General features: G+C 51.0%; 1 protein-coding gene across 2 annotated transcripts in view; it reads left to right on the plus strand.

Moving 5' to 3' along the window:
• Positions 1–1,451: 1,451 nt before the first annotated feature.
• The window catches only part of NOS1 (nitric oxide synthase 1), an 82,231-nt gene continuing 57,082 nt past the window's right edge, over positions 1,452–26,600 (plus strand). For both annotated transcript variants that reach the window (XM_044244188.1, XM_044244187.1), the window contains exons 1-2: positions 1,452–2,484; positions 15,974–16,100. In XM_044244188.1, coding sequence (XP_044100123.1) covers positions 1,763–2,484; positions 15,974–16,100 — 849 coding nt within the window. In that variant the 5' untranslated portion in view covers positions 1,452–1,762. The remainder of the gene's footprint in view (positions 2,485–15,973; positions 16,101–26,600) is intronic.

Genomic DNA, 26,600 nt, shown 5'->3' on the forward strand with positions numbered 1-26,600 from the left:
CAGCTGCTCCCTCCTTGCGCTGAGCATGGCGAGGATGCCAGCGGGGAAGGGTGCTTGGGATAGAGCTGGAAGCTGGGCTTGAACTGGGGGGCTAGAGCAAGGTGGAGGGTTTCTCTGCTGCCTCCCACCCGCCCCCACCCCCCCACCCCCGCAACCCACAGATCACCCACTCCAGGTCAGACACACGGGACACACTTCCATAACTGCCTGCTGTGCTCATCCCGCGGGGGCACACATCTCACCTGGGCCACAGTGTCCCCAGCCGGGCTCCCTGTCACCCCTTACTACCCCAGCCATACCCCATTTCTCCAAACCTGGGGGAGCCAGAGGGAGTTGAGGAAGTAACCAGAAAATGAACTTTTCTCAACTGGAGTGTAAGTTTAAAAAGCTCGGGCTCAAGAGTGGGGCAGGCCTGAGTTCAAAGCCTCTCTTTGCTGTCATTTCTACGTGACTTTGGGCAACTAACTAACGCCCTTTCCAGGCCTGTTGAAGGGTTACCATGAGGATCAAAGGCCAGTGTATTTATATACACGCACATACATACATTAAGAGCATACCTGTTCAATAAGTCTCCACTATGCTTAATCTTTTGGGATTTTTCTTCATTCAGCAAGTACTCCTGGAGCACCTACTGTGTGCTCACAATAACCCTGAGGGTACACAGTCCCCTCTCCTTAGTGTTTCCCCATTAGGGTTGCAGGCAGTCTGTGGAGTACAGATGTCCTCTAAAGTTTTGTGTGGACCCATGTCTTTGGTGTTTAATATACCCCGTTGCCTTTATAATGGTCTGTCATGTGTCCTCTGGAGCCGGGAACAAGTTGATAGTTACCAAGATGGTCAGAAAGGGTGGTTGACACTGTTGGCGGCATTCCCCTTCCAGTGGGCTTGTTTGGGGGACTTGGGGAGTGGGTGGGGCAGAGAGCCCAAGGATCTGTCCTGGCTGAGCTCCTGACACGCGAGTGGAAACGTGGGTAAGACCCAGAGAGCCAAAGGCCACGAGACAAGTTGGAACGGTGACTCCTCATGATGGGAGAGATAAGAGAGGAGATCGTGATTTCTGCCTTTTGATTTCTAGGCTATCAGGTTTCCCCAGGGAGACTGTTGGTCTCAGGGGGCTTTGATCATGGGAGAGGAAACCAGGCAATTTGCAGTTAACAGGGAAGGGCCCGCATCCCCTCGAGGAGGAAGGATTCCGTTTCGAGGTTGGCTTCCAAACCCTAGTGTCTTGTGGTTAGACTTCTCAGTTGGCTGCATTTTCCATCTCGCTTTTGAAGATGGCGCTGGGCGCCCCACATCAATCTCTGTCTGGTAGCTTCACCCCTCCTTTGTTCCTTCTCTCCAGCCCAGGTCTGACGGGCTGGCAATGCCCAGAGAATAGCGCTCAGGAGTTTGCATCACCTCGAGACACATCTAGACACATCCACCAGACACTTCTCCTCCCCAGTCTGCCTGACCCGTGGCTTAGGGACACGTCCCACGGCTTCTCCTGACGTCTGCCCGATCGACCATCACTTCCTAGAGAACAAGGAGGAAGGCAGGCGCGTGAAATCATGCCACCGATGGCCGGATGGGAGTGAGTGGGTGACGCCGAGTTGACGTCAGAGACGGAGAGGACGAACCCAAGAGTAGCTCCTTCCTGAGCCTCCCCGAGCCACCAGACCCCGGCTCTTCCTCTTGGCACAGCGTAAAGCCTGGATCCTCCTGGTGAACTTGTCTTGGCTTGACCTATTTTAAGTCTTCGGACCCCCGGACACTAGACGCCATGGAGAGTCAGGTGTTCAGTGTTCAGCAGATCCAACCCAACGTCATTTCCGTCCGCCTCTTCAAGCGCAAGGTGGGGGGCCTGGGCTTCCTGGTGAAGGAGCGGGTGAGCAAGCCACCCGTGATCATCTCCGACCTGATCCGAGGGGGTGCCGCGGAGCAGAGCGGCCTCATCCAGGCCGGCGACATCATCCTCGCCGTCAACGGCCAGCCCCTGGTGGACCTGAGCTATGACAGTGCCCTGGAGGTGCTCAGGGGCATCGCCTCTGAGACCCACGTGGTCCTCATTCTGAGGGGCCCTGAGGGCTTCACCACTCACCTGGAGACCACCTTCACCGGGGATGGGACCCCCAAGACCATCCGGGTGACGCGGCCCCTGGGTCTGCCCACCACAGCCGTCGATCTCTCTTACCAGTCATCAGCCAGCAAGGAGCACACGCCGGCCGTGGACGGGACCATGGGGCCTGGCAACGGCCCCCAGCATACCCAGGACAGCAGGCAGGAAACAGGCTCACTCCCGAACACCAACAGCCTGGCCCCCAGACCCCCAGGCCAGGACGTCACCAAGAAAAGCACCGGGGGCGCCCCCCAAGACAGCCAGAACAGTGAATTGCTCAAAGAGATAGAGCCTGTGCTGAACCTTCTCACCAGTGGGAGCAAAGGGATCAACGGAGGCGGACCCTCCAAGGCAGAGACAAAAGACGCGGAAGTCCAGGTGGACAGGTGAGTGCCGCAGGTGTGTGCGCACGGGCGTGTGTGCATGTGTGTCCTGTATGGAAGCATGTCCTGCTACTCGGTGTCAGACCCGGGAGCCAACCTGAGCTGTTGCAGACGCTCACCCAGGCACATCCGCTCAGCCCCTCTTGCCTCTTTCCCTTAAAACTGCACTCGTGAGAGCAAAATGGGTGTAACTTCAGGCCTGTATCTCTTGCCGTGAGACCCAGAGCTAGGAGTCATGGTTGCTGATGCCGTGTCTTCCAGCAACCCCTCGAGGGGGGTATTTTTGCAATCTGCAATTCATGGGGCAGAAGACTGAGGCTCGGAGGGAAGGGGCCTCTCCCGGGACACACACGAGAGGCGCGTGTCCGTGGCAGTCTTGGCATAGGGTGAAGGCCAAGGTCCCGGGAGTTGGGAGGGGATGAGCTGAGGCCTGGGTAACCCTCAGCCTAACCCAGCTGTCTCCTTGTGACAGCCGCTGGGAACAAGGGAGGAATCAAAGTAGAGAACTGGCCCCAGTTCCCCCAAAACTGGGCTTACTTAGGTTGTACAGGATCTAAGGCTAGAATGTGAAGACCCAGGTCCTGGTCCCCCTGATTCTGGAGAGGAAGACAACAGGCAATGCCCACCTGGTAAATTCAGAGGAACCAGGACCTGGGTGATTCTAGCACCTTCTTTGGGGAGGAATTGGCAGGTGGGCCGGGGGTCAGAGAACAGTGGGTCCAGAGATATGAGAGAGAGGGAAATTTCTCTCTGCCCCCTTCTGCTGTCATCTTAGATTAGCATTAACTCTACAGCCCCTCCTTCTCATCCACCACCCACTAGAGGGGAGGCTGAGGTGTGGGGCCACCCAGAAACCCAGGCCAAGATTTCCCAACCCTCTGTCCAAGGACCCCTGAGTATCTGGAGAGCATGAAGAGGTCCCCAAGTTGTCCCTCAGGGACATGGATTAAAGATCTCTCCAGACCCGTGCACTGATTCATTTACCAATTGTTCACTGAAGGTCTACTGTGGCCAGACACTGCTCTGGGCACCAGGGGTAAAGCAATGAATGGGACAGACAAACCCCCTGACCTTGTAAGTGAATGAAATAGACAAGCCCCTTGATCTTGGGGAGCTTATAGTGTTGTGGGAAAGATGAAGAATAAATGAGATCAAGATGTTAAAATATGTAGGCCATCGGTGATATGTGCTAAGGAGATATACGGAACAAGGAAGGGGTCAGAAAGTATTGGGGAGCGTGAATTTTAGAGAAAGAGGCTGGGCAGGTCTCCAGGAAGGTGACATTGGAAGACCCAGTAGAAGGGGAAGAAAGGCTCTTTGAAGCTTTATGGAGGAGGGCCATTCCATGCAGAGGGAGCAGCAGGTGCCAAGGTCCTGAGGTAGGAGTGTGCCTTATATGGTGGAGGAATTGCACAGGATCTAGTCTTTCTTCCTGATGGGTCAGCCCCTAAACTGCCTTTTGGTGGGGGCTCAGTCTGTGGCACCCCATCTCAGACCACCATTGCTTCCTGGAACTTTTGAAACTTTTCCCACCTGGGCAAAAACCAAACCAATTCCAGCAAGATACCAAGAAGGAAGACGAGCCTGTATCAGAAGCCGCCAGGCTCCCCTGCTGCCCTTTGAGCTCCTGTCCTCCGTCCTGCTCTCTTCTGTCTTCTGCGCATTCCTGGGGCAGCTTGGAGTCTCCCTCATACCTTTGGTCCCATCTCTACAGGAGACAGTGTCTTGGCCCCAGTACACAGCTCATGGTGTGACCCTCTTGGTGAGGCAAGTGTCAGGGAGCCCCTATCATCCTGACCTTCCTTTCCAGAGCTGGAGGCCGGGATTTGTCCTTGGAGCTGTCCTGGTTTGCAGAGATCTGGGGCCTGGTTCACCCACGACTAAGCACGAGACCCCCACCCCAGGCAAGAACCCAGTCTTCAGGGTTGCTGCCGCCTCCCAGGGTTCCCTTCAGTGGCACACATGGGAAAGACAACATAGTCTTGAGATCACTTCTGGGAAGCCAGCAGCCGCCAAGTCTCATTCAATGGATTTAAATCCTAAAGCAGTTGGAGAATCCAGGTTCAGTCATTTTCCTGGTTTTTCTGGGGCACCACCCGAAGTGCCTCCCCTCAAAGTTTCCTGGGTAGACCCTCTTCCTCAACACCCCTTCTCCCAGGAGGAGCAGCAGGAAGCTGAGTAAGAGTGTTACATCGGGTGTTCTATCTGGGGCCGTATCTAGCGTTCCGTACACTTGGTTCCGAGTCTTGGCTGGGCGCAGGGCGGGTGTGGGGTCAGGAGCGTCGGAATTCCCTGGGGCTTTATTTCAGTCCCATCCCGGACCCAGGAGCCTGAATCTCCCTGTGTGACGTGGAGAAGTCCCCGGCAGGTCCCTCCCCGTCCCAGAAGCCAGTATGACCCTCTCCCAGCTAACAGGGCAGGACACACAAGCCCGGCGCGGGACACTAGGATTGGCGGAGGTCATGAAATACAAAGGACTTGGACTGCAGCCCTCTCATAGGCCAGGCCTGAGGGGGGTCCTCTCCAAACCGCAACTCAGAAAAGCAGGCTTTGTTTCCCCAAGGGTGGAGGGAGGACACGCTGGTCTGATGTGGGGTCTCCTCCCGCGGACCTAGTTTCCCAAACTGGGAGGCTGCCCTGAGCTCTTGACCTGCCCTCGTCCATCGCGGCCTTCATTCCAGGGACCAAAAGGAGCAGCAAACACTGCTTTGGAGGAGGCATAGTTTGGAAGAAAGTGGCCTGGGGCAAGTCCAGGGCTCCACGAACCCAGCTGAGGGAAGCAGTTCGAAGGAGGAGTATTGTCTGATGCCAGCACGTGGTTTCCCTGGCTTGATGACCCACACCTGTGCTGGACTCAGAACTTTCCCTCACCTTCCGCCACTTTAACGAGTATTTTTAAATGCCCCCCTTTACTAGCCAGGAGCAAATTCATGGATCATATAACCTACTCACACTTTACATTTTTTAATAAATATAATGCCCTAATGATAAAAGAAAGGACACCAAGCATAAAAGTAATTTATTATAGGGGTGCCTGGGTGGCACAGTCGGTTGGGTGTCCGACTCTTGGTTTCAGCTCAGGTCATAATCTCAGGGTCGTGGGATCAGGCCCTGTATCAGTCTCCCTGGTTAGCGGAAAGTCTGCTTGGGTGTCTCTCTCCCTTTCCCTCTGCCTCAACCCTCCGTGTGCATGCTCTCTCTCTCTCTCTGTGTCTCAAATAAAAAAATAAATCTTTAAAAGAAAAAAAGTAACTTATAGTAATAGAAGCTATAATGTAAAGATCAGTACGGGGATATTTGCCCCTACAAGTAGAATTAGCCCGCACGTGACAGTGTCAAATGTGGATTTGACACAAGTGTGTCATTTTGACAACTCAGTCACCACCAGTAGGGTCGTCTTAGTGATGTGGTATGGGATTTTCCGAAGTGGTGACTGGACTCCTGATAAAATGGTGTCCTGTCTTTATTTGACCCAGTGGTGGCCTGCAAGGAAAATTCACGATATTTTAAAGTCGTGTTTATATGTCCGACCCAATTGGAATCTTGGCTCAGGAATCAAAGCTTAGCTTGCTTCGGATCTGGGTGAATGTCCAAAAGGTGTGTGACTGTCCAAAGGTGTCCAAAAGCCCCGTCGTCCCTGTGTGGGTTTGTCCCTGGCACTGAAAGATGTCCCCCCACCTCCGAGGCCACCTCCTTCCCACTGTGATGTCAGGAGCCCTCAAGATCGTTGGAACAACCCAAACTTTTAGTTGTTGCAGATGTGCCCTCAGGAATCACCAGCCTGCCTCCCAGTGGCTGAGCTAAATGCTGTGCTGAGTGTCAGTGTCCTGAGTCAGGAAACGGAAGCCCAGGGACAGAACGGTCTTCAGGGTCCCTCTTGGGCCTGGCAGGCCTGGGAACATCCAAGCCCCTTGGAGCACGTGGTGGCCTAGAAATGACGCACCCTTCCAGGGGCTTCCCCATCCAGGCTGCTTTTTGGGGTGGGGTCAGAGCTGGCTTCCGGGTGGCCCCCACCAGGCCTGGAGCCCCCGGCTGCAGGCAGCAGTCTGTGGCTTCTGAGGGACCAAGCAGAGGCTGGGGCCATCCCTGGTTCTCAGCGGTGCCCTTGACTTTCCTGTTCTCTTGGCCTCATTTCCTTCCTTTCCTCTTTCCTCTTGGACGCAGACCTATTCTCCTGCTTTATCTAGTTCCTTTCCGTTGCAGGGCATCCCTGGTCCTATTGTTGGGATGCTGGCCCTTCACAGCGGGGGGAGATGTGATGGTTCGTGTAGGTACAGCCTCACCTTGCATCTGGGGGAAGCTGGACCTGGCGGGTGATGGCAGCATGTGGGTGTGTAAGGAAGGGAAATCTGGGGGTTTCTGGGACCTTCTGCCCTTGGGAGCGGTCACTTTAAAATGCTGCGTGTCAGAGGATATCCAGGTTGTTCTGCTGCCCTGAAGGAGGGTTCTAAAGAGGCCAAGGTCCCTGGCCCAGCATCCATCTGGACCAGCCGGTCAGCCTCGCCCTGTGCTGGGATCGCTTCCCCTCTACCTGCAGGGGACTCGGCTCCTTACAGAGTACCTTCCCGACTCCCGTGTCTTCAGGGCTGGGGTGAATTCAGCTCCCTAAGCGGGCTGTGTGGTTGGGGTTCCGTTATCAATGAGAAAACTGAAACTCCGAGAGCTGAAGCAGTTTTGCCCAGGGTCACCTAGCACGGGCCACAAGGTGCCGCCTGGCTTCTACCTGGACATCTCACTGTGGGCATCTACAGTTAAAGACAAATCAGGCGAGAGAACGTGGCCGGAGGCACAGAAGTCCATTTTGAGCCCAGAGAAAGAGCTTAACGAAGGAGAGGAGGTCACCTGTGACAAGCCTGCATTTCGTCATCGTGATGCGGGTCAACGTGTACTGAACACTCCAGGTGGGCCTGGCCCCATGTGCAGGTCTTGACATTGATGAGTTCATTTGCTCCTCACAGCACCTGTTTTCCTAATAAGCAAACCAAGGCTCAGAGAGGTGCAGTCCCTTCTGCCGGGTCACACAGCTCACAAGTAGCAAAGCCAGGACTTGACCCCGAGCCCATGGTCTTGGCTGCTACCAACATAGATGGCACTGTTGGCCACAGTGTGCTTGACCGCTGGCCATCAAGCTGCTGAGGACGCTGGAGTACTTTCTCAGTCCGGAAGGGAGAGAGAAAAGAGAGATAGCACCCCTGGAGAACTGATCTCAGACCAACCAACAACAGCCCCGACTCCAGGGCTGTCTGCAGTAGAGGACCTCCTCTCTGGCTGCACGTGACTCATGGCTTTGAGTCACTCTGTTGGCATGGACTCCGATGACTGCCTTTGCACTGAGTGTCGGTGTGAGCTTTCATTCTCATCCTGACCGTTTGAACACCTGGGGCTTCCCCAGTCCGTCCTTTCCTGGGGAAGGGACTGGAGTCCTAGTTATGGAGTCGTTACTCTTGCTTTACCCTCTCTTCCGTCTGTGTCCCCGCCACTTTGTTATGTGGGCACCCAGCCCCTCGTTCTGGGGAAGAGCTATAGACTAAGCCCACCCAGCCACCTGCTCACCCCAGACAGCCTGTAACCAGGGGCCTTCTCACCATCTTTCATTCAACGAATATTTATTGAGCATCTGTTCTGCCCCAGATACTGTCCTTGGAACTGGGGATCCACCGAGGAGCCTCTGTCATTAAGAAGTCATAGACAAGAAGGGAATAATAAACAGGTAGCCTCAGGCAATCGCTTTAGAAATTGCATGAGAGACATGGAATACTACATCAAACACTAATGAGGTACTGTATGGTGACTAACATTAAAAATAATAATAATAACATGGTGATTTGAAGAAACAAGGCTTGGGGTTAGGTTTAAAAAAAAAAAAAAAAAAAAACTAGATCAGAGAGTCGGAGAAAGCCTCCCTAAAAAGGCAACATTTATACTGAGGCCAGAAGGTGTGAACCATGTGAAATCTAGGGAAGGGCATTCCTGGCAAAAGGTACAGCAGGAGCAAAGGCCCTGAGGCAGGAACAATGTTCAAGGAACGGGAAGAAGGTCTGTGGGACGTGAGCATAGTGAGTAGGAATAAAGAGGTAGGCAGTGACACCACGTGTGGGCCGGGACACTAATTCTGCACCCCCCCATGCCATCCCTGCCCCAGCCACTGTCTCAGTTTCCCCTGCTCCTTGCTGCAATAACAAAGATCACAAACGTGGTGGCCTAAAACAACCCGCATTTATTCTCCTACAGCTCCAAAGGTCTTAGGTCTGGAGGCTCTAGAGGTGAATCTGTTTCCTTACCTTCTGCAGCTGTGAGAGCTGCATTCTTTGCCTTTCTTGGCTAGTAGCCCCTTCCTGACCCTTCAGAGCCAGCATGCGGCCTCTTGCCTTCAGGGTCACATGGCCTTCCTCTCTTACAGCAGATCTCCCTCGGCTTCCTTCTTCTAAGGACCCGTATGATGGCATTTAGGGCCTACCCAGTTAATCCAAGATAATGCCCCCATTTTCAACATCCTCAACTTCCGTCACCCCTGCAAAGAACCCCCTTTCCACATAAGGTAACATATAAGGGTTCCAGGGGTTAGGGCTTGATGTCTCTGGGGGCCACTTTTAGCCCACTGCACTCATCCAACAAGCCCCCTGGAGAATGCTGTGCCCAGGTCCTGGACTGGCCATTACTATGAGGTCTCACTGGACTGGGTTCCGTGACCTTACTTCGAGTCCCCCCTTTGCCACTCAGCACCTACATATTTTAGAAAAGCCCCTGAACCTCTTTGGGCCTCAGTTTCCCCATCTGTAAAAGTAGTACGTGGACCAGATGAGCCCTAAGATTCCTTCCAGGTTCCTCCTTAAGGTCAGTAGCGAGCACGTTCATCAAAGGCCAAGCAAAGGACCAGTCCCCCTCCTGTCTAGCCCACCCCGAAGGTACACTGCTCCATGTGGCCTCTCCAGAGCATCACTCTAGGGGGAGGAGCTCAGACATCCCTTTAGGTCACCAGTCACAAACGGGGGATTGAAGGTCCCACCCAGATCGCCTACGAGTTTTATTGGGAGGCCTACGGAGTTTTCTAAAGAATGATTTTGTGGCAAAATAGAGAAAGCAAGAGGTTTCACGATGAAACTGATTTCCAGCCTCTCAAAAATAAAGAGAATATCGGAAGAGCTATTAGCATCAAGTCTGTTCGTGGGGGGACAGCCAGCCCGGGGAGCTGGGCGGGGCCTAGCGCGGGCTCTCCAGCTCCCCAGGAACCCGAGTCCGCCAATCGGCTCAGCATGGACGCTGTAAACACTGGAGTTTGAGGATCCTGTCCAGTTTTTGTGATGTGAAGAATTACAGTCCTGATTGTTGCTGAGCCCAGAGGCCCTCACCTCGCTTCTCAGCTAGAGCACTGCGGTAAAATTCTAGCTCTCAAGAGCCTCGTCTCCCCTTTCATCATCTTCCCCCGCTCCAGCACGATGAGATCTAGAACAGAGCTTTGCAGAGACCTCAGACTCATTTTTCCATGGCCCCCAAGTCTTCCTGCTCTCACTTCACTCCCAATATCCGAGACCGGGTGGAGCGTGGACGGTGAGAAGGGGGTCAGAGCGTAGTGCGATGTCTGAGGAGAGACGCGGCAGGCCTCCTGCCAGGACCAGCTGCTCCTCAGCAGCCTTCTCACCTGGTCGGGGCGGAGCAAGCAGCCCCTACCTCCAGACTGTGCCCGACACACAGGTCTGGCCCACCTGCTCCCCATCCTGGGTATTCGGGATTAGTTAGTGGTCGGCGCTGGGGTGACCCGCACCTGTGCAAACTTTCTGTGGCATCGACCCAAGACTCCCACACGCCCTGCCTGAGAGCCCAAGGCCTGGCCCCCAGGAAGCCTCAGTGGGAAGGAGCTGGCAAAAGTTTTGGGAAGGTCTAGAGATGCCACAGATAACACAGACTGACTGTGTTAGCTTGGGGTTGACTGTCCAGCTAGCGAAATGGAAGAAAAGAGGCTTTAGTTTGGTCCTTGCCAGAAAGCACAGAAAATGCTTGCCGAGTGGAAGGTAAAGCACCGTGCCTGGTCTTATGAGGAGAAAGAAGAGAAGGAGCTTGGAGGATGCTGGCATTTCTAACCAGGAAGGAACCTTGCTGTTCCCTGCTAGAGTCAGGCCCGTAGCCCTTCCAGGAAGATGGGTCTTCAAGGAAGTCCGTGGACCACATGGGGTGCTTTGGACAATGCACATTCCAGGCTTCCCATCTAGACCCACTACCTCAGACTGTCCAGGGGGCAAGTTCAGAGAGATTTTAACAGGCCTCTCGGTTGATTCTGATGCCTCCTAAGTGTGAGAACTGCCTAATGTGACCACATGATGGCCGTGGGGATCCTGGTCTACCCTGGAAAGTAAGCCCACTGGAGGATGGCCTACACAGGGGACCATGGATGGCTGAGAAGGAGTAGAAGCCACATACAGAAGGCAGGTTCTTCAGTCCCATCTGGGAACAAGGGGCAACTAGTGAATAAATCCTCGTAGACGTAGACATGGCCAGAGAGCAAGGATTGGAGGGACTGCGGGGGAAGCATGAGGTTGAGTCCCCAGGCATAGCTAAGCCAGTGCTTCTCACCAAGGGGTACATTTTGCTTCCTCCCCAAAGGGACATTGGGCAATGTCTGGAGACATTTTGGATTGTCACAACGGGCAGGGACTGTGGAGGGAAGAAGGTAGTTCTTGGCATCTAATGGGCAGAGATCAGGACAGCTTCCCACAACAAAGATAGGTCCAGCTCCCAAGATACCAATAGTTCCAGGTTGAGAAACCCTGATCTAAACCAAAAGCACTCCGGGGAGCTGGGCAGGACCAACATTCATAAGTACTGGCAAAGGAGAGTCACCCTCCAGGCTTCTAAGAAGTCAAGACAGACCCTATCCCATCCATCTATGGGCTCCCAGTTTATTTATTGAAAGAAGAAATGATATATGAAAGTGACCAGGCTATTTATTTAACAGATAAATATGTTCAATACCTCTACCCTATTTGGAGGAAAAGCTCAAATCTGAATTTGAGGTTCTTCACCAGTATGAGGCTCAACCAAACGTCTCCCCCACCACCACTGTTCTCAGTGACTCTCAGCTAGGGAAACAGCAAGAAAGAAACATCTGACTTTCAGGCTTTCTCCACTGCTTATCGGTAGTGCGACTTTGACGAGTTACCTAATCTCTCTGAGCTTAAGTTACCTTCGTTGTCAACGAAGACACCCATGTTTAATTAGTTCTGACTATGTGTTGGGCATTTTACGCTCATGACCTTGTTTAACCCACAGGAGAGGAAGGGTGTGAAGTGGGTGTTGAAGGTTGAGTAGGAGCTGGTTCCTAGCAGAGGGAGGATGAAAGGGCATTCCAGGGAGGTCAGGTATAAAGGTAAGAGCAGACAACAGGGTGCTCTTTGGGAGGAAAAGAGAGTGGAGATCAGGACTGAGAATGATGGGAGGTAGGAGTCTGGAAGGGAAGCAGAGAATTCCTGAAGTCCTATGCCTTGGGAACAAGACATAACAGCTCAGAAAGGGTCTGAGTATCCCTACCTGTGCCGTCCAACCCCCAGAGAACATGCTTTTTTCTCAGCAAAAGCGATGAATGCCTCCTTTCCCAGGCTTCCAAGACATTAAGTCCTTGGAACTTAATGTTCCAAGTCCTTGAGGGGCCACTGTCCAGTGCTATAACCGCCAGCCACATTTAGCTACTTAAATTTCATTAAAATTAGATAAAATTTTGGATTCAGTTTCTCACTGACCATGGGCACATTTCAAATACTCATTGCCACACATAACCAGTGGCTATAAAATTGGACAACGTAGACGTAGGATGTTCCCATCATCACAGAAAGTTCTACCAGACCATGCTGGCTTAGAGCAACCTTGGCTGTTTTATACAGAACCAGCATTTTCCCTTTATCTGTTTCTGTCTGATCGGCCCATGAACACAGTAGTAGAAAAAGTAACAGCAGGTGCCACACAGCTAAGGGCTATAAGCTTAACCTCGTTTAACCATTGCTGCAACCCCATGAACTAGGTATTATTAACCTGCTTTAGAGATGAATCAATGGAGATTCAGACAGCATAAATATCCAAAGTTGCACAACTTATATCCAGCAGAGCCAAGAGTTGAACCCAATACCACCCAACCGATAGCTCACCCTCTTAACCAGTAGCTTCCTGGTTCCCGTAGGAACCCATCAAGCGGCTAGATCCCAGGGTGAGCAGATTCGCCGCAATTAGCCAGATTTTCCCTCAGACCTGGTAGGAGCTGGGAATCTACGGAAATCTACTTCTGATTTTGCTCTTGGGTGAACGGAAACAAAATAGCTCAACCTGGGTGTTCCCCTTGGTCCCATATTAAAAATATTCCTCCCCAGCCCATCACACGGGACTCTTAAATAAGTTTGTGTTGACAAAACACTTCAAATGCATTATTTAAACAGAGGTGTTAAAGGCTCTTAAAAAAGGAGCGAGGAGGGTGAGGATAAAAGCAGGTCTCCCTGAAGATTCACGACAGACAAGCCATGTGAGCCATTTCGGAGTTGCCTAGGTAATTGTTCCCTGTAATGTTTGCAGACTGGCCTCATTCAGCAAGAGAGGTTGGATTCCTTGCTCTTTAGCCTCTGGCTTGGAGTAACTCCTTTCTCCTGTCTCTGTTTAAAAACGGAAGGATCTGGGGCGAGCATCAATCAGACCTAGTTTCAAATCTCAGCCCTTCTCTGTGCTTACTGTGGGAGCCTGGGAAACACACATAACCTCTCTGGGCTCAGTTTTTGCCTCTGTAAAACAGTCTGTTGAGAGTAAATGAAGTCACTTCTCCACCAGCACCTGGTATGTTACAGACCCTCAAACAGTATCGGCCTTTCATCTCTGCTGAAGCCCCATTTATAGTCACATGATATCATAAGATCGGGCATTTCAGAGCTGAGCAGGAGCTGAGTGACATTTTGAGCAGCCATCTCAAAAGAAAATTCCTCTGTTTATCACCATGTAGGTAAACCACTGGCTTGTGAAATGTCTGTAATCAAGAACCACTCCCAGTGTGTTTGGTGACATTTTCAAGAGGGTAAAACGGAATGTTCCCTCTGACAATTGCAGACCTCTCCATGCAGAAGAGTGGAAGTGGCTCTGACGCAGGCTACCAGCGCTTTGTGAAACACAGCAAGGAGGAGGTTGACTGGCCCCGAGTGAGCAGCTAGAGGAGCCACTCGGGGCCCTGCCCTCAGAGCTCAAGCCCTGGCTTCCGATTGATCCTGAATGACCATCAGCGCAGACTAGGGGTTGGGGGAAATGATGGGACCGGGATTATAAATCCCTAAAGCTGGGAAGGTAGAACAGAGGGCTAGGTAAGGGTCAGCCTTGATACCTGGGACCAAAATCACGAAGGGCTCCAGAGAAGCCATGGTGCCCGAAGCTGGGGAACAGACAGATGTTATAGTCAGAGTGAAAGTGGATGGGAGGGTTAAAAAGAGGCCCGTTGTCAGGAAGCAGGAGGACAGAGCTCAGAGGGAAGGACAGAGGTAAGGCAGAGCTGCTCAGAAGGCCTGGATTGTAATATGAAGTCAGTTTCATCTCAGCCATGACTTATCTCCATCTTTAGAGGATGACCAGGCTGCGGAATGTAGCTGAGATTGTCTCCTCCCGAATCTGAGTTCAAGAGCAGAGAGCCAGGAGAGCTTTGCAGTTAAGAAGTCAGCACTTAGAGAACAAGTCTGTGTTTGAATCCCAACTCCTGCACATAGCTGTGTAATTGGGGCTAATGATTTAACCTCTCTGGGCCTCCATCTCCTTATCCAATGATGATTATGAGGATTATGATTATAGTAATGAAGGTGTTAATGATGGTGACAATGGAGGAGGATGGTGATGCTGGTAGTGATGGTGATGATGGTGATGATGAGAGTGATTATGGCAATGATGGTTATGCGGATGAGGAGAAGCTGGATGGTGATGATCATCAGAATAATAGTGGTGGTGGTGGTATCAATGGAAGTTTGGGTGGTGGTGGCGATGGTGATGATGGCAATAGTAATGATGGTGATGATGATGTGATGGTACTGGGGATGGTGATAGTGATGATGTGATTCTGTTGATGTGATGGTGGTGTTGGTGGTATTGATGGTGATGATGGTGATAGTGTTGATGGTGGTGGTGATAGGGATGATGGTGGTGATGGTGGCGATGGTGATGATGACAATAGTAATGATGGTGATCTTGGTGTTGGTAGTGATGGTGATGACAGTGATGCTGGTGATGGTGATGAGGGTGGTGGGTAATGATGGTGATGTTGACAAGAGGGGTGGTGGTGATGCTGGTGATGGTGATGAGGGTGGTAGTGATAATGGTGATGGTGGTAAGGGTGGTGGTGATGATGGTGATGTTGACGAGAGTGGTGGTGGTGATGCTGGTGATGGTGATGAGAGTGGTGGTGATGGTGATGAAAGTGGTAGTGACGATGGTGATGAGGGTGGTGGGTGATGATGGTGATGTTGACGAGAGGTGGTGGTGGTGATGACCGTGATGGTAATGAGAGTGGTGGTGATGGTGGTGGTGATGGTGGTGATGGTGGTGGTGATGCTGGTGATGGTGATGAGGGTGGTGGTGATGGTGATAAGGGTGATGGTGGTGATGGTGATGAAAGTGGTAGTGACGTTGGTGATGAGGGTGGTGGGTGATGTTGACGAGAGTGGTGGTAGTGATGAGAGTGGTGGTGGTGGTGGTGGTGGTGGTGGTGATGAGGGTGATAATGATGCTGATGAATGATGATAATGAGAGCCTCCAATTCAGAATGGCTGTGAATACTGGACTGAAAAACTGTGACCCTGAGCATCTTAGTGTCTGTCTCACTTACAACATCCATAAAACGTCGTTAATATCCATCCCTACCTCATAGAGTTGTCAAAAGGATTAAATTAAAACCCTTGTAAGGTGCTTGACACATAAATGCTTAATAAACACTAGCTATCCTTTTTATGGTCTTATTTATTTTGTTGCTCTGTTCCCCTCATTTTCAGAATCACTTCTGTTTCTCTTGGTGCCGCTATCATTAGTCTCATTATTAGTGCTTATTCAGAATTAGGATGACCCATCACCCTGTCCCCCGGGGCTTGTTGTCTTCTCTGTCTGTCCTGCCTCCTACATCTGAAGTTGTCCAGGGCTCTGCCTGGGGATGAGCCTTCTGTGTCCCTGGATCTTTGAAATGGGGAAGTGAGAAGGAGGACCAAGGCCAGGTCATGGCCATCCGGAAGTGATGCCCACAAAGTTGGGTATGTACCAGCCATCAGCGCCGACATCAGTGAGCTCACCTCTGTGCTTGGCGAGGGGGCTGCCTGCCTTCCCACACATTGCTGGTGATTCTGCTGAGCAGCAAGCTGAGCACCCACAGCATGTTGGCTCCGTGCAGAGTCCCGTGGATGACTGTAGAAATTCTGTACAGATGTAGGTCTTGCAGACCGGGGCCGTCAGCCTGTCCCCCCTGAGAGCATGCCTTTCTCACTTCCCCTACGTTGTCTTCCAGAGGTGTGGATGGCAAGTCACACAAACCGCTGCCCCTTGGCGTGGAGAATGACCGAGTCTTCAGTGACCTATGGGGGAAGGACCATGTGCCCGTCATCCTCAACAACCCGTATTCAGAGAAGGAGCAGGTAAGCGGGTGGTGCCAGCTTGGCTCCCACACTGCACGGCTCCCTAAACCTTCCCCGGCGTGAAGAGGAGGGGAGGGGAGAGCTCAGGGGCTCTGAGGCCAGGAGCATGCCTCTTAGGAGATAGGTTTTGGCTTTGTTTTACTTTGTTCATGATCTTGCCATTTTTTGAAATTCAATTCTATTTTCACCAACAGAGGCACTCCCATGCCATTCACATCCCAAATTTAGAAAGTAAAGATACATGGTAAAAAGTTTTCCTCTCTCACCTAATTCCAGCCACATTCCAGCAATTCCAGCAATATTTATCATTTCTATGGTTCTTTCCGCAATACTTTACGCATAGACACACACACACACACACACACACTGTTTTCATGCACATGAGAACACGTTATACATATTTCTCTGCACCTTGCTTTTCACTTGTCAACATATTCTGGTGATTACCCCCCAATTTGTAGGGGAGGCCTGGCTCTTTTCGCAGCTGTATAATATTCCATTGCATGGCTCTGCCATACCTACTGAGCCAGTCCTCCATAATGGACACTTAAGTCCTTGCCGGTATTCTGCCATGACATTGCCTAAATGCCCCCATGGCACATGGGCAATCTTTTCAACAGCATAAATTCCTAGACATGGAACTGCTGGCTCAACGATCATATACATTTGTGATTGGGGCAGAAATGGAGAAATGGCTCACCATAAACATAGTCCCAATCCTACCAGCTAAGCAGGAGAGCAGTGGTGTCCCCACAGCCTCACCAGTCTAATGTATTATCAAACTTTTCGGTCTTTGCCAGTTTGCTGAGGTGTGTTTTGGCAGCTGAGTCGTTGTTTCTGAGCATAGAGAGATTTGGCTAGAGATAGGCAGTGCCTCATTCTCACCTGCTTGGGCAGCTCACAGACCAGGCCAGTGCAACCCTATTAAAGCACACGAATTTGCTACCTATCCTCTGCACTGCAATGATTTATGGGAGGAAGGGTGTGTGGGAGGTCACAACAGGGAGAAGGCCCAAGTCACCTTCTTCTCATCCACCCTGGATGGCACGGGGCAGGTGGCCAGGTTCTGTCTTCTGATGTATCTGGATGGATGGCACCTTTCACTACCAGCTCACCTGAGCAATGACTTTACATAGCCTCCCAAGGGGAGGAGGGAACATTCCAGAGCCTCAGTGGGGATTGCTTTCCTTAGCAGCTGATAGCCAGAAAGATAAGGATGCCAGGGATTCTGCGGTAGGTCAGAGCTATGCTCCCCCTGGCTAGTGACTCACCCTCTTGCAGTGACATCTAGGAATGCTTAGAGGAGGAGCACTGATAGAGACGTCTATTATGCTGTCCTCAAAACTCAGCGCCACACCGTGAGCTGTGAGGGGGCTATTTTCCATTCATGATTAATCGAGCAAATGAAGTTAACATTCTTCTTTGTATTTCCTTTCTTAACTGAAAAGAAAGGAGTATTGCCATAATTCAAATCCTTGCAAGACAAAAGAAGAACAGAAAGAGACAGCCTCAGGCTAGACCCAGGCTCTGGACATGATTTGTTAGGTCTGTACTACATTGCCTTAAAGGATAATTTGTATTTGTACTTTGAATTTACTGCCAGTGTTTTAAAATTTTATATGTGTTGTATTCACAGCTTCTCTTAAAAAAGGTGGACACTCTGACCACCTCGAGCCTATATTCTTATGAGACAATAATCTGCATGGACAGAGCATGGGCTTTCCAGTTTGCCACAATCCCCACCACTCCCTATTATACCCCTCCCCTTAAGACCATTGTCTTTTGTTACTTTTTGCAACATTAGTACTATTGATTTTCTTAGGATGAAAGGGAAATATTTTTATATCCATGACTTTATTATAAGTGGCAGGTAAAAATAAACCAGGAGGTTTGTATGTTTCAGGAAACATGAGAAAGATTTCTTGTTTTACAGAAATGAAGAATATTCTTATGTGTTTAATATGCAGCCGAGTGTTTCATCTTGAAATTAGCCAGCCTGCTTTGCTAATTTACCTTACCTACGTACCTGTCACTCCAGGTGTCAGAGTTTATAACTGCTGGTTTGCATTAACTCCTGAGACCTGACCTACAGAGACAAAACAGAGGATGCTTTGACCCCACCAGAAAGACCCTTAAAGTCACTGCTGAATTCTAAGCAATGGCAGGATGATGGCCATTTCCTTTTACGCTGCTTACCTCAGTTTGACAGTGATAGCTTAGAAACCATAACCTTGAACTTCAGGCCTGAGGAGTGGGGCTCTCAATATTGGGAATGGGGCAGAAGTGATTAATAAGACCGCTGGCCCTCTTTTCATAGCTTCATGGTGCAATGATCAGTGTCTTAGGTCAGGCAGGCTGCTCTAATTCCAGAATTCCATGACCTGGGTGGCTTACAAAAAACACGTTTATTTCTCACAGTTCTAGAGGCTGGGAAGTCCAAGATCAAGGCTACAGCAGTTCAGGGTCTGCTAAGAGCCCACTTCCTGGTTCATGGCAGAGGTCTTCTCTCGCTGTGTCCTCACAGGGCAGAAGAGGCATCTCTTTGGGTCTCTTTTGGAAGGTGATCTAATCCCTTCCCCAAGCCCCCACCCACGAATACCTCCACCTTGGGGATTAGGTTTCAACATATGCATTTGGGAGTCAGAGGGACTTAAACATTTTGTCCATAGCCTTCAGGGAGGGGTGCTGAGGACTTGCCTTAGAGCTCCTCAAAAATGGTCGTTCCCTTTGTCTGGAGAAGGAGAGACGGTGCTGGGCAAGGTAGGAACAATCACATCTTCCTAAGGATAAGACAGTTTTAGAATTGGGAGCCTCTAGATTCAGGACATGCAGATCAGCCGTGCCAGGAGGTACATTCTCTCCTTTATCACCGGCAAATCCTCAGTGTCATTTTGACCCCAAAACCACCGGCTAACAAGATCACCCTGACTCGGTTGTCTGTGCCTCAGTTTTCCAAATGCATCTCAGAGATACAGCTGGAAGAGGGTAGAGATCTAAGTGGCTGGTTACATTTGAGTCCCAGCCCCAGCGCTATGGAAGCAGCCCTGTTACTTCCTGCTAGACATCTCCGTAGCCACAGTGCTGGGAAATGTTTCCCAGGCCGAGCAAATTAATAGAAAACGTAATGTTCTTCTTTCCACCCTAAAAGACCGGCGTATATGCCTAGCTTCTTCTCTACCTGCTCAAAGCCACTTTACCTGGAGCTTCCCGGACCGGCTTCCTTCCTCCCAGTTGTAACCCACATTCGTTGCTTTTTTAGGCATCTGCGGGGGGGGGGGGGGGGGGGTTAGCATTGTTAATAACACAAAGAGAGACCCAGCCACTACCTGCCTTCCTGAGTCAGGAAGAGACAGGGGGAGGTGAAAAAAACAGCTGGTCTGCATTTCCCCCAAGGACGGGGCCAAAGGGGACAGAGTCCAGGGGAAGCAGAGTGGATACAGGCTAGACAAGAGAAAGAACTTCCTGATTCAGAAGACTGTTGGCTCCCTGAAGGAATAGTGAGGTCTGCCCCTTCCTTCTTAATTCTCTCCTCTATCCGGAGTCAAGGAAAATCAGCCACAGAAGCACCTTCTCTTTAGTCGGTCTCTGGAGGCTGAGATGTTCATCTCTATCTAGTGGTGATTTTTCTTGCTAACGGTTTCTGCAGTCGGTACAGCCAGTGAGACTCCAGTCCCTCATCACCAGAACATAGTGTGTGAATGACTGTAATGCTCGTCTTCTCCTTTTTTTTTTCTTTTCTTTTTGTTCTTTTTTCCTTTATTTTAAGATAGATAGCAGGAGCAGGAGCAGGGAGCCTGACATGGGACCCGATTCCAGGACCCTAGGATCATGACCTGAGCCGAAGGCAGATGCTTAACCGACCCGTGTAACGCTCGTCTTTAACATCCCTTTGCAAACTCTCTCTGGCCTGGGCTGGTAGATAGAATAAATCAGCTCCCCCATCACCAAACCTTTACCTGACCCCTGCCACATGCGTAGCCCTGGGGTAGAAACAAAGATGACTAAACCTTGCCCTCCCTCCCATAAGACCTTCACGGATGAATGTGGGGAGACAGACACCAGTACAGTGCTATTAATCCTAAAATACAAAGGGACACCAAACACTGTGGGAACATAAATACCTCAGCAGGTATCAGGAAATGTTTAGCTGAAGAGGTAACATTTGAACTGGGTTTGGAAGGTCATAATAGGAATTTGCCAAGTGGAAAGTAGGAAAAGGTATTATAGTAAAAGGAACCACTGTGGCAGATACAGGATACACTGCTTTTTTTTTTTTTTCTTGCTAAGGATCATTGTTGGACCTCTGAGGTCATCTTTAGTGCTGATACCACCTGGGACACATACGGACTTTTGACAGCATTCTTAAGGCCCTTGACATAAGAATCCCCTTAAGTGAAAATGCTACCCTATGTAAATGACTTGAGAAACTGCCATTGGTCCATTCTCCCTGCAAAACCTCAGCATTTGAATCAAGCCCTTCTCTGCTTCCCTTCTTTTCTTTTCTTTCTTTCTTTTTTTTTTTTCTTTTTTTAAGATTTATTTATTGAGGGGTGCCTGGGTGGCTCAGTCGGTTAAGCATCTGCCTTCGGCTCAGGTCATGATCCCCGTGTCCTGGGATCGAGTGAGTTGGGCTCCCTGCTCAGTGGGGAATCTGCTTCCCCCTCTCCCTCTAACCCCTTTTCCCCTCCCACCTTGTGCTCTCTCTCTCTTTCTCCAATAAATAAGTAAAATCTTTTTTTTTAAAGAATGTATTTATTTATTTGACAGACAGAGATCACAAGTAGGCAGAGAGGCAGGCAGAGAGAGAGGAGGAAGCAGGCTCCCCGTTGAGCAGAGAGCCCAATGCGGGGCTCGATCCCAGGACCCTGGGGTCATGACCTGAGCTGAAGGCAGAGGCTTTAGCCCACCGAGCCACCCAGACGCCCCAATAAATAAAATCTTTTTTTTAAAAAGATTTTACTTATTGGAAAGGGAGGGGCAGATGGAAAGGGAAAGAGAGAATCTTCAGCCGACTTCGTGTCCAAGCAGAGGCTGATGCGGGGCTCGATCTCAGGACCCCGCGATCACGACCTGAGTCAAAATCAAGAGTTGGGTCCTGTGCTCGCTTCGGCAGCACATATACTAAAATTGGAAGAGTTGGGTCCTTAACGGACTGAGCCACTCAGGCGCCTCTGTGCTTCCCTTCTTATTAGGCAATTTTTTCCTTCCCTGCCTGATTTGCTTTCCGAAGGGGGAAAGGGTGAATTGTGTCCTGCTTCAGGGCCGAATGTCTATTTCTCAGTTACTTATTAAGCAACAGTCTGCTCCATGGATGTGAGGAAGGATTTTGGGTCTGGGGGAGGTGGGATTTCCAATACGGCTCCCCTGTCTTATTCAACTCTCTGCCCTTCTCTCCAGCCTCTTGCTGACACTGGCAATCAGGTAGTCAGATAGATGACTATTACATCAAAATCCCCCTGCCCACCACCTCATCTGGAGCCTGGCATTTCCTCACCCCTGGGGACACGGGGCTTGCTAGCTGCTTTCAAAATGTCAAAATCTGTTGAGAAGCTTTTCTGTACTATGAAGTGTTAGCATTATCCCAGTGCCTAGAAAGCCCCAAATTAGGAGGCGAGGGGAGGGGGAGTGCTCGTGGGTCCCCAGCGATCAGAGGATCAGAGCGGGGACAGGGCGCCTCTCCGCCCAGGCACGCACCCCAGCTGTCCAGCGGGTGCTGGCTTTGCCGAAAGCCGAAAGCAGGCAGCCAGCCCCAGCCCGGCGGCCACATCTCAGTGAAGGCAAACCGGCGACACTCCCTGCCTCTCAGCGACCACCCAGCCAGCTGCCGGGAAACATGCACGTTAATGACAGCAGGGTAAAAATAACAAGAACGTGGATCCCCGTGCCCCATTGTAGGGCGTGGCCATTCGGATTCTTGGACTCCCCAGCCCCAGCTCTGGGGACCTCTCCGTTTGGTTCTCCTCCTCCCGGTGACCTTGGTCAGACTACAAAACAGCATATGCACGGAGGCCCCGTTTCCTAACAGGCTCGTCCAGTTCTGGGGAGGTGAGGTGTGAGGCGACCACGTCTGTGAGAATAGCAGCTGATAATGTGTGTTGAGCCCCGTCGGGCGGGGTGCTGAGCACCTCAGGTCCCCGGTCTCACGGAGCACCCCCCCCATCCCAACCCAATGAAGTACTGTCGCCCCCATTTTACAGATGACTGAACTGAGGCACAGAGGGTTCACTTGAGGAAAGTCACATGACTAGTGAGGAGCCGAGCCCCACAGCCCGCTCTTAATGCTTAAAGGCCCAGCACAGAAGGAGGGCTCCAAAAATGTGCATTATCATCATTATTATTATTGTCGTTGTTGCCGTTGTTTCCTTTGGCTGATTACAGTCAGGTTCGTTTAGGTACAGTTTTACTGCTCTTTGTTGTATGGCTAACGTGAGACCGATAGGGCGGGAAGCACATCTCCATGCCTGGAAAGGGAATGTGAGTAGCCGCGGAGTCTTGGTGACAGAGCTGCCCCTTCACCCTTTGTGACTCCATTGTCATCCTTATTGATCGTGATCAAGGCAGCATGGGTCTTTGTGCTGCAGGGCCGGGGGTCAGGCTCTAGGAGTCCACAGGGGCCGGCAGCCAGGGTCTACAGTGGAAAGGCCCAGCCCTTGAGGGCCTGAATCCCACGGCCTGCTCTGTTGCCTGTTAGCTGTTAATTTGAAGATAGTCATTTCACCTCTCAGAGCCTCTGTCTTCCCCTCCCAAAGATGAGTCACTACGAGGAGGAGGAGGAGATGTCCAGCGGCATAGCCCCGCTCAGCCACCGAATAGGCGTTTGCTAAACATTGCTCATGATGGAAGTTGAGAAGTTCACCGTCTGGGCATTGTCTTTTCATGAAATGGTTGCCTTGACTTCCAGAAACTTCCACTTCTGAGACGAGCTACAGACATCACACACACACAGCAGTTACCACACTGTCATAGGTTGCCTTCAACCTGGAGACCAAGAAAAAAACCTCAACAAAGATGCTTTCTGGGAACGGATGTGGAACGGAGTCTCCCTCAGCCCCCAGTGACAGCAGAATCCAAACCTTGCTGATATTTTGCTTCCCTCTACCCACGCCATCACCAGCTGGTGACCCTCGGGCTCCTTCTCGGTCGGTTAGCCATGAGACCAGCCCTCCAGGTCCTGCTACCCCAGGTAGGCAGAGCCAGGGCGGAGCCAGGAAGCGGAGCCTGAATTGATGGGGGTTTGGGTTCGGCCCTGCAGGAATTTCCACATATTTTGCTAACTGTTTGTTTTAATAGCGAGTATATTCAAAGCAAGCTGTCCCGACTGTTTCCAGTGGGACAATGATGTCTGGTTCAGGAATCGGCGATACCACTCCCATGCTTATTCACGGCATCAAACCACATTCGTGTTCTTTTCCCAGATAAGCCATGTTAGGTCAAAGTCCTTTTTCTCCCACACTGTGCACACGGACACCCCTCCAAACAGAGATTCTCAGAGGTTCATAGGACTTTCATTTTCTGAGTGTCGCAAGATACCTTGTAAGGTAAAAAGCTCCAAACATGATCGCAAGCCTTGTGCATTTTAAATATTTAGCAAGTTAATGCTTTTAATCAACGCATGCACATAGTACACATGTAATAGAATGGGGTTGGACCGCAAGATCATTACAGGATTTCTTTTCAAATCAATTCCTCGTGCTCATATACATTTGGTCTGGTAATGGGACCAAGTTCAAAGTTGTCTAATAACATCTGGCCACTTGGCAGTATCAATGCCACGTTAGCACCTACTCAGCAACGTAACTTAACGTACTTAAAGACCCCTTAAAGACGTAACTTAAAGACCCCTTCCCTGCAGAGGCCCTTGTCTATCCCAGCTGTGGGATAGCCGGTCTGGCTGTGGAGCACCTCCTTGTAATTACCCTCCACAGAAAATAGCCTGTCGAATCAGGGAGGGGGGGGCAGAGAAAAGAGGGGAGAGAATCAGTGATTTCGAGCTTCCTTGGAGTTACTATCCAGAATGAATCGCTTTAGAAATAATGCTTTGAATACACTACTAGGAAATTATACTGGAAAGTCCGAAACACAGTTGGCTAAGTTTTATAAGTAGCAGTTTTTTCCACCGCACAGATGGGGGGTGCCTGCCTGCTTATTTATGTGTCTGCCATCCCGGACCCTGATGGGCCTCAGCTCACAACCCGGTTATGCTTGCTGCCCATGGTGCTGCTTGAGATGGCCGTGGAGGGCACGATGTGTGTGTCTGGCCCCTGGGGTGGCTGGCACGGTCCCCAGCTCAGCCCCAGGAGGCTGCCCTCATTTTAGGACAATCCAAGCAGGACAGGCTGCTGCAGGCCTAGAAGGGAGACGCTGTCCCGGGCGCCAACAGTCAGAGTCAGAAGCGACTTGCTTCGTACAGGTTTGGGCTCTAGCTCCTGGATTGTTTCCTAGGGCTGTTATCACAAAACATCACAGACTGGGTGGTTTAAACAGCAGGAATGTTCTGGAGGCTGGCGATCTCCTGAAATCAAGGTGTTGACAGATTGGGTGGTTCCGAGGGCCGTGAGGGAGAATCCTCCCCAGGGCTCTCTCCGAGCTTGTGGATGGCGTCCTTGTGTTTGTGCGGCCTAGTCTCTGGGTGTGTGTCTGTCTCGAAATTTGCCCTCTTTCTAAGTGGAGTAGGGCCCACCCGAAAGACCTCATTTTAACTTAATGACCTCACTAGAGACCCCAAATAAGACCATAGTCTGAGGTGCTGGGGGTTAGGACACCAGCCTATGAATCTGGGAGGGACACAGTTTGGACCCTAACAATTCCTAAAATGTTGTTGAATCTCCCAAGAGCCCTCCCTTCCTGCTGTCACGTGCTTGTCCCCAGTTCCACAGTGAGGCTCCTGACTATGACAGCCCATAACTGGGGAAGGGCAAGGGGCTTGGCTTCTGTTTCTAGATCTTCCAGATTCTGAGGTCTTGTGTCTTTGTCTTCCTGCCTTAAAAGCCCCCCTCCCTGCATCTTCCCGTCACTTCTGCTCCTTACTCCCCAACTTCTGCAGAAGGCTCGCCGTCCTCCCACTCCCAAGGGAGCCTCCGAGTCAGTGTTGACTTGGTCCCTTGTCCTCCTACCCTCTCCCCCGCCTGGGGCTGTCTGTTCTGCTTCTGGCACCCTACTCTCCACCTCCCACCCCACCACAGCTGCTGCAGCTATGCTCCGCCCTCCTGGCTTCCCCCCTGCACCATGGCATCCGCCCTCCCCACCCCCCTGTGCCCCACCCACCCTCCTGCCTTGGGTCTTCCTGCCCTCACCCTCTCCCTCCCACAACCCCTGCGGTCATGTGTCCTAACCCTTAGCTTTGAAAAGCTCCCCCCCCCCACCGAATCAGGCAGCTTCAAGAGTCCCCCGTTCTCTACTCAATCAAGACAGCGTTCTCTACTCAATCAAGACAGAAACCTTTGGCTTAGCATCCAAGGGGCTCTACGATTTTGAAATGCACTTAGATCACGTGTTCATTGACTTGGGCTGCCATCACGAAATACCACAGGCTGGGTGGCATAGACGTAGGAAGTTATTTCTCATAGTTCTGTAGGTTAGCAGTCTGAGGTCAAGCCACCAGCATGTGTCGGGCGAGGCTCCCATCCTGGCGTGGAGACGGCCACCTTCACTGTGTCCTTATTCTGCCTTTCTGTGTGTGCATGGAGAGAGAAAGAGAAAGAGGTTTCTCTTATTATTATTATTAGGCCACCAATCCTATCAGATTAGGTCCTACTCTTATGGCCTCTTTTTTTTTAAGGTTTTATTTATTTATTTAAGAGAGAGAGCACACAAGCTCTCTTGTGTGCAAAGGGACAAAGAGCAGGGGCAGAGGGAGAAGCAGGCTCCCCACTGATCAGAGAGCCCAACACGGGGCTCGATCCCAAGACCCCGGAATCATGACCTGAGCCGAAGGCAGACACTTAACTCACTGAGCCACCCAGGCACCCCTGTTATGGCCTCTTTTCATCTTAGTTACTTCCCAAGGTCCTGGCTCCAACAGGTTATGGCTTTAGCGTATGAGTTCAGGAGGGATGCAGTTCAGTCCGTGGCGGACCTCAGGTGTTTGTTGAGTATGTACTATGTACTATGGGCTGGACACTGGTCTAGGGTCTGGACATAGAGCAAAGTAGACAGTGGGTAGGCGGAAAACTCTATCTGTATCTAAGTATCTGTAGACTTTATATATACGGATCTGTAAGTCGTAAGATGTAGATACATGCAGATACGTATACCCTTGCAAGTGCAGTGAAAAGTGCCTTGAAGAAAAATAAAGCATGCAAAGGGAGTAGAGGTTACCAGGGGTGGGGCACCGTTTTAAAGGATGATCAGGAAAGATCTCTAACGCTGTGCCGTTTAAGCAGATGGGGACATAAGTGAAACAACCCAAGTGGTCAGCCACTGGAGAGCAATTCGTTGGCTCAAAAGCCTGCAGTTTGAGGTGTCTCGGTGGCTCAGTGGGCTAAAACCTCTGCCTTCAGC

The sequence above is a fragment of the Neovison vison genome, chromosome 3 (assembly GCF_020171115.1).
Source record: "Neovison vison isolate M4711 chromosome 3, ASM_NN_V1, whole genome shotgun sequence".
Lineage (NCBI taxonomy): Eukaryota > Metazoa > Chordata > Mammalia > Carnivora > Mustelidae > Neogale > Neogale vison.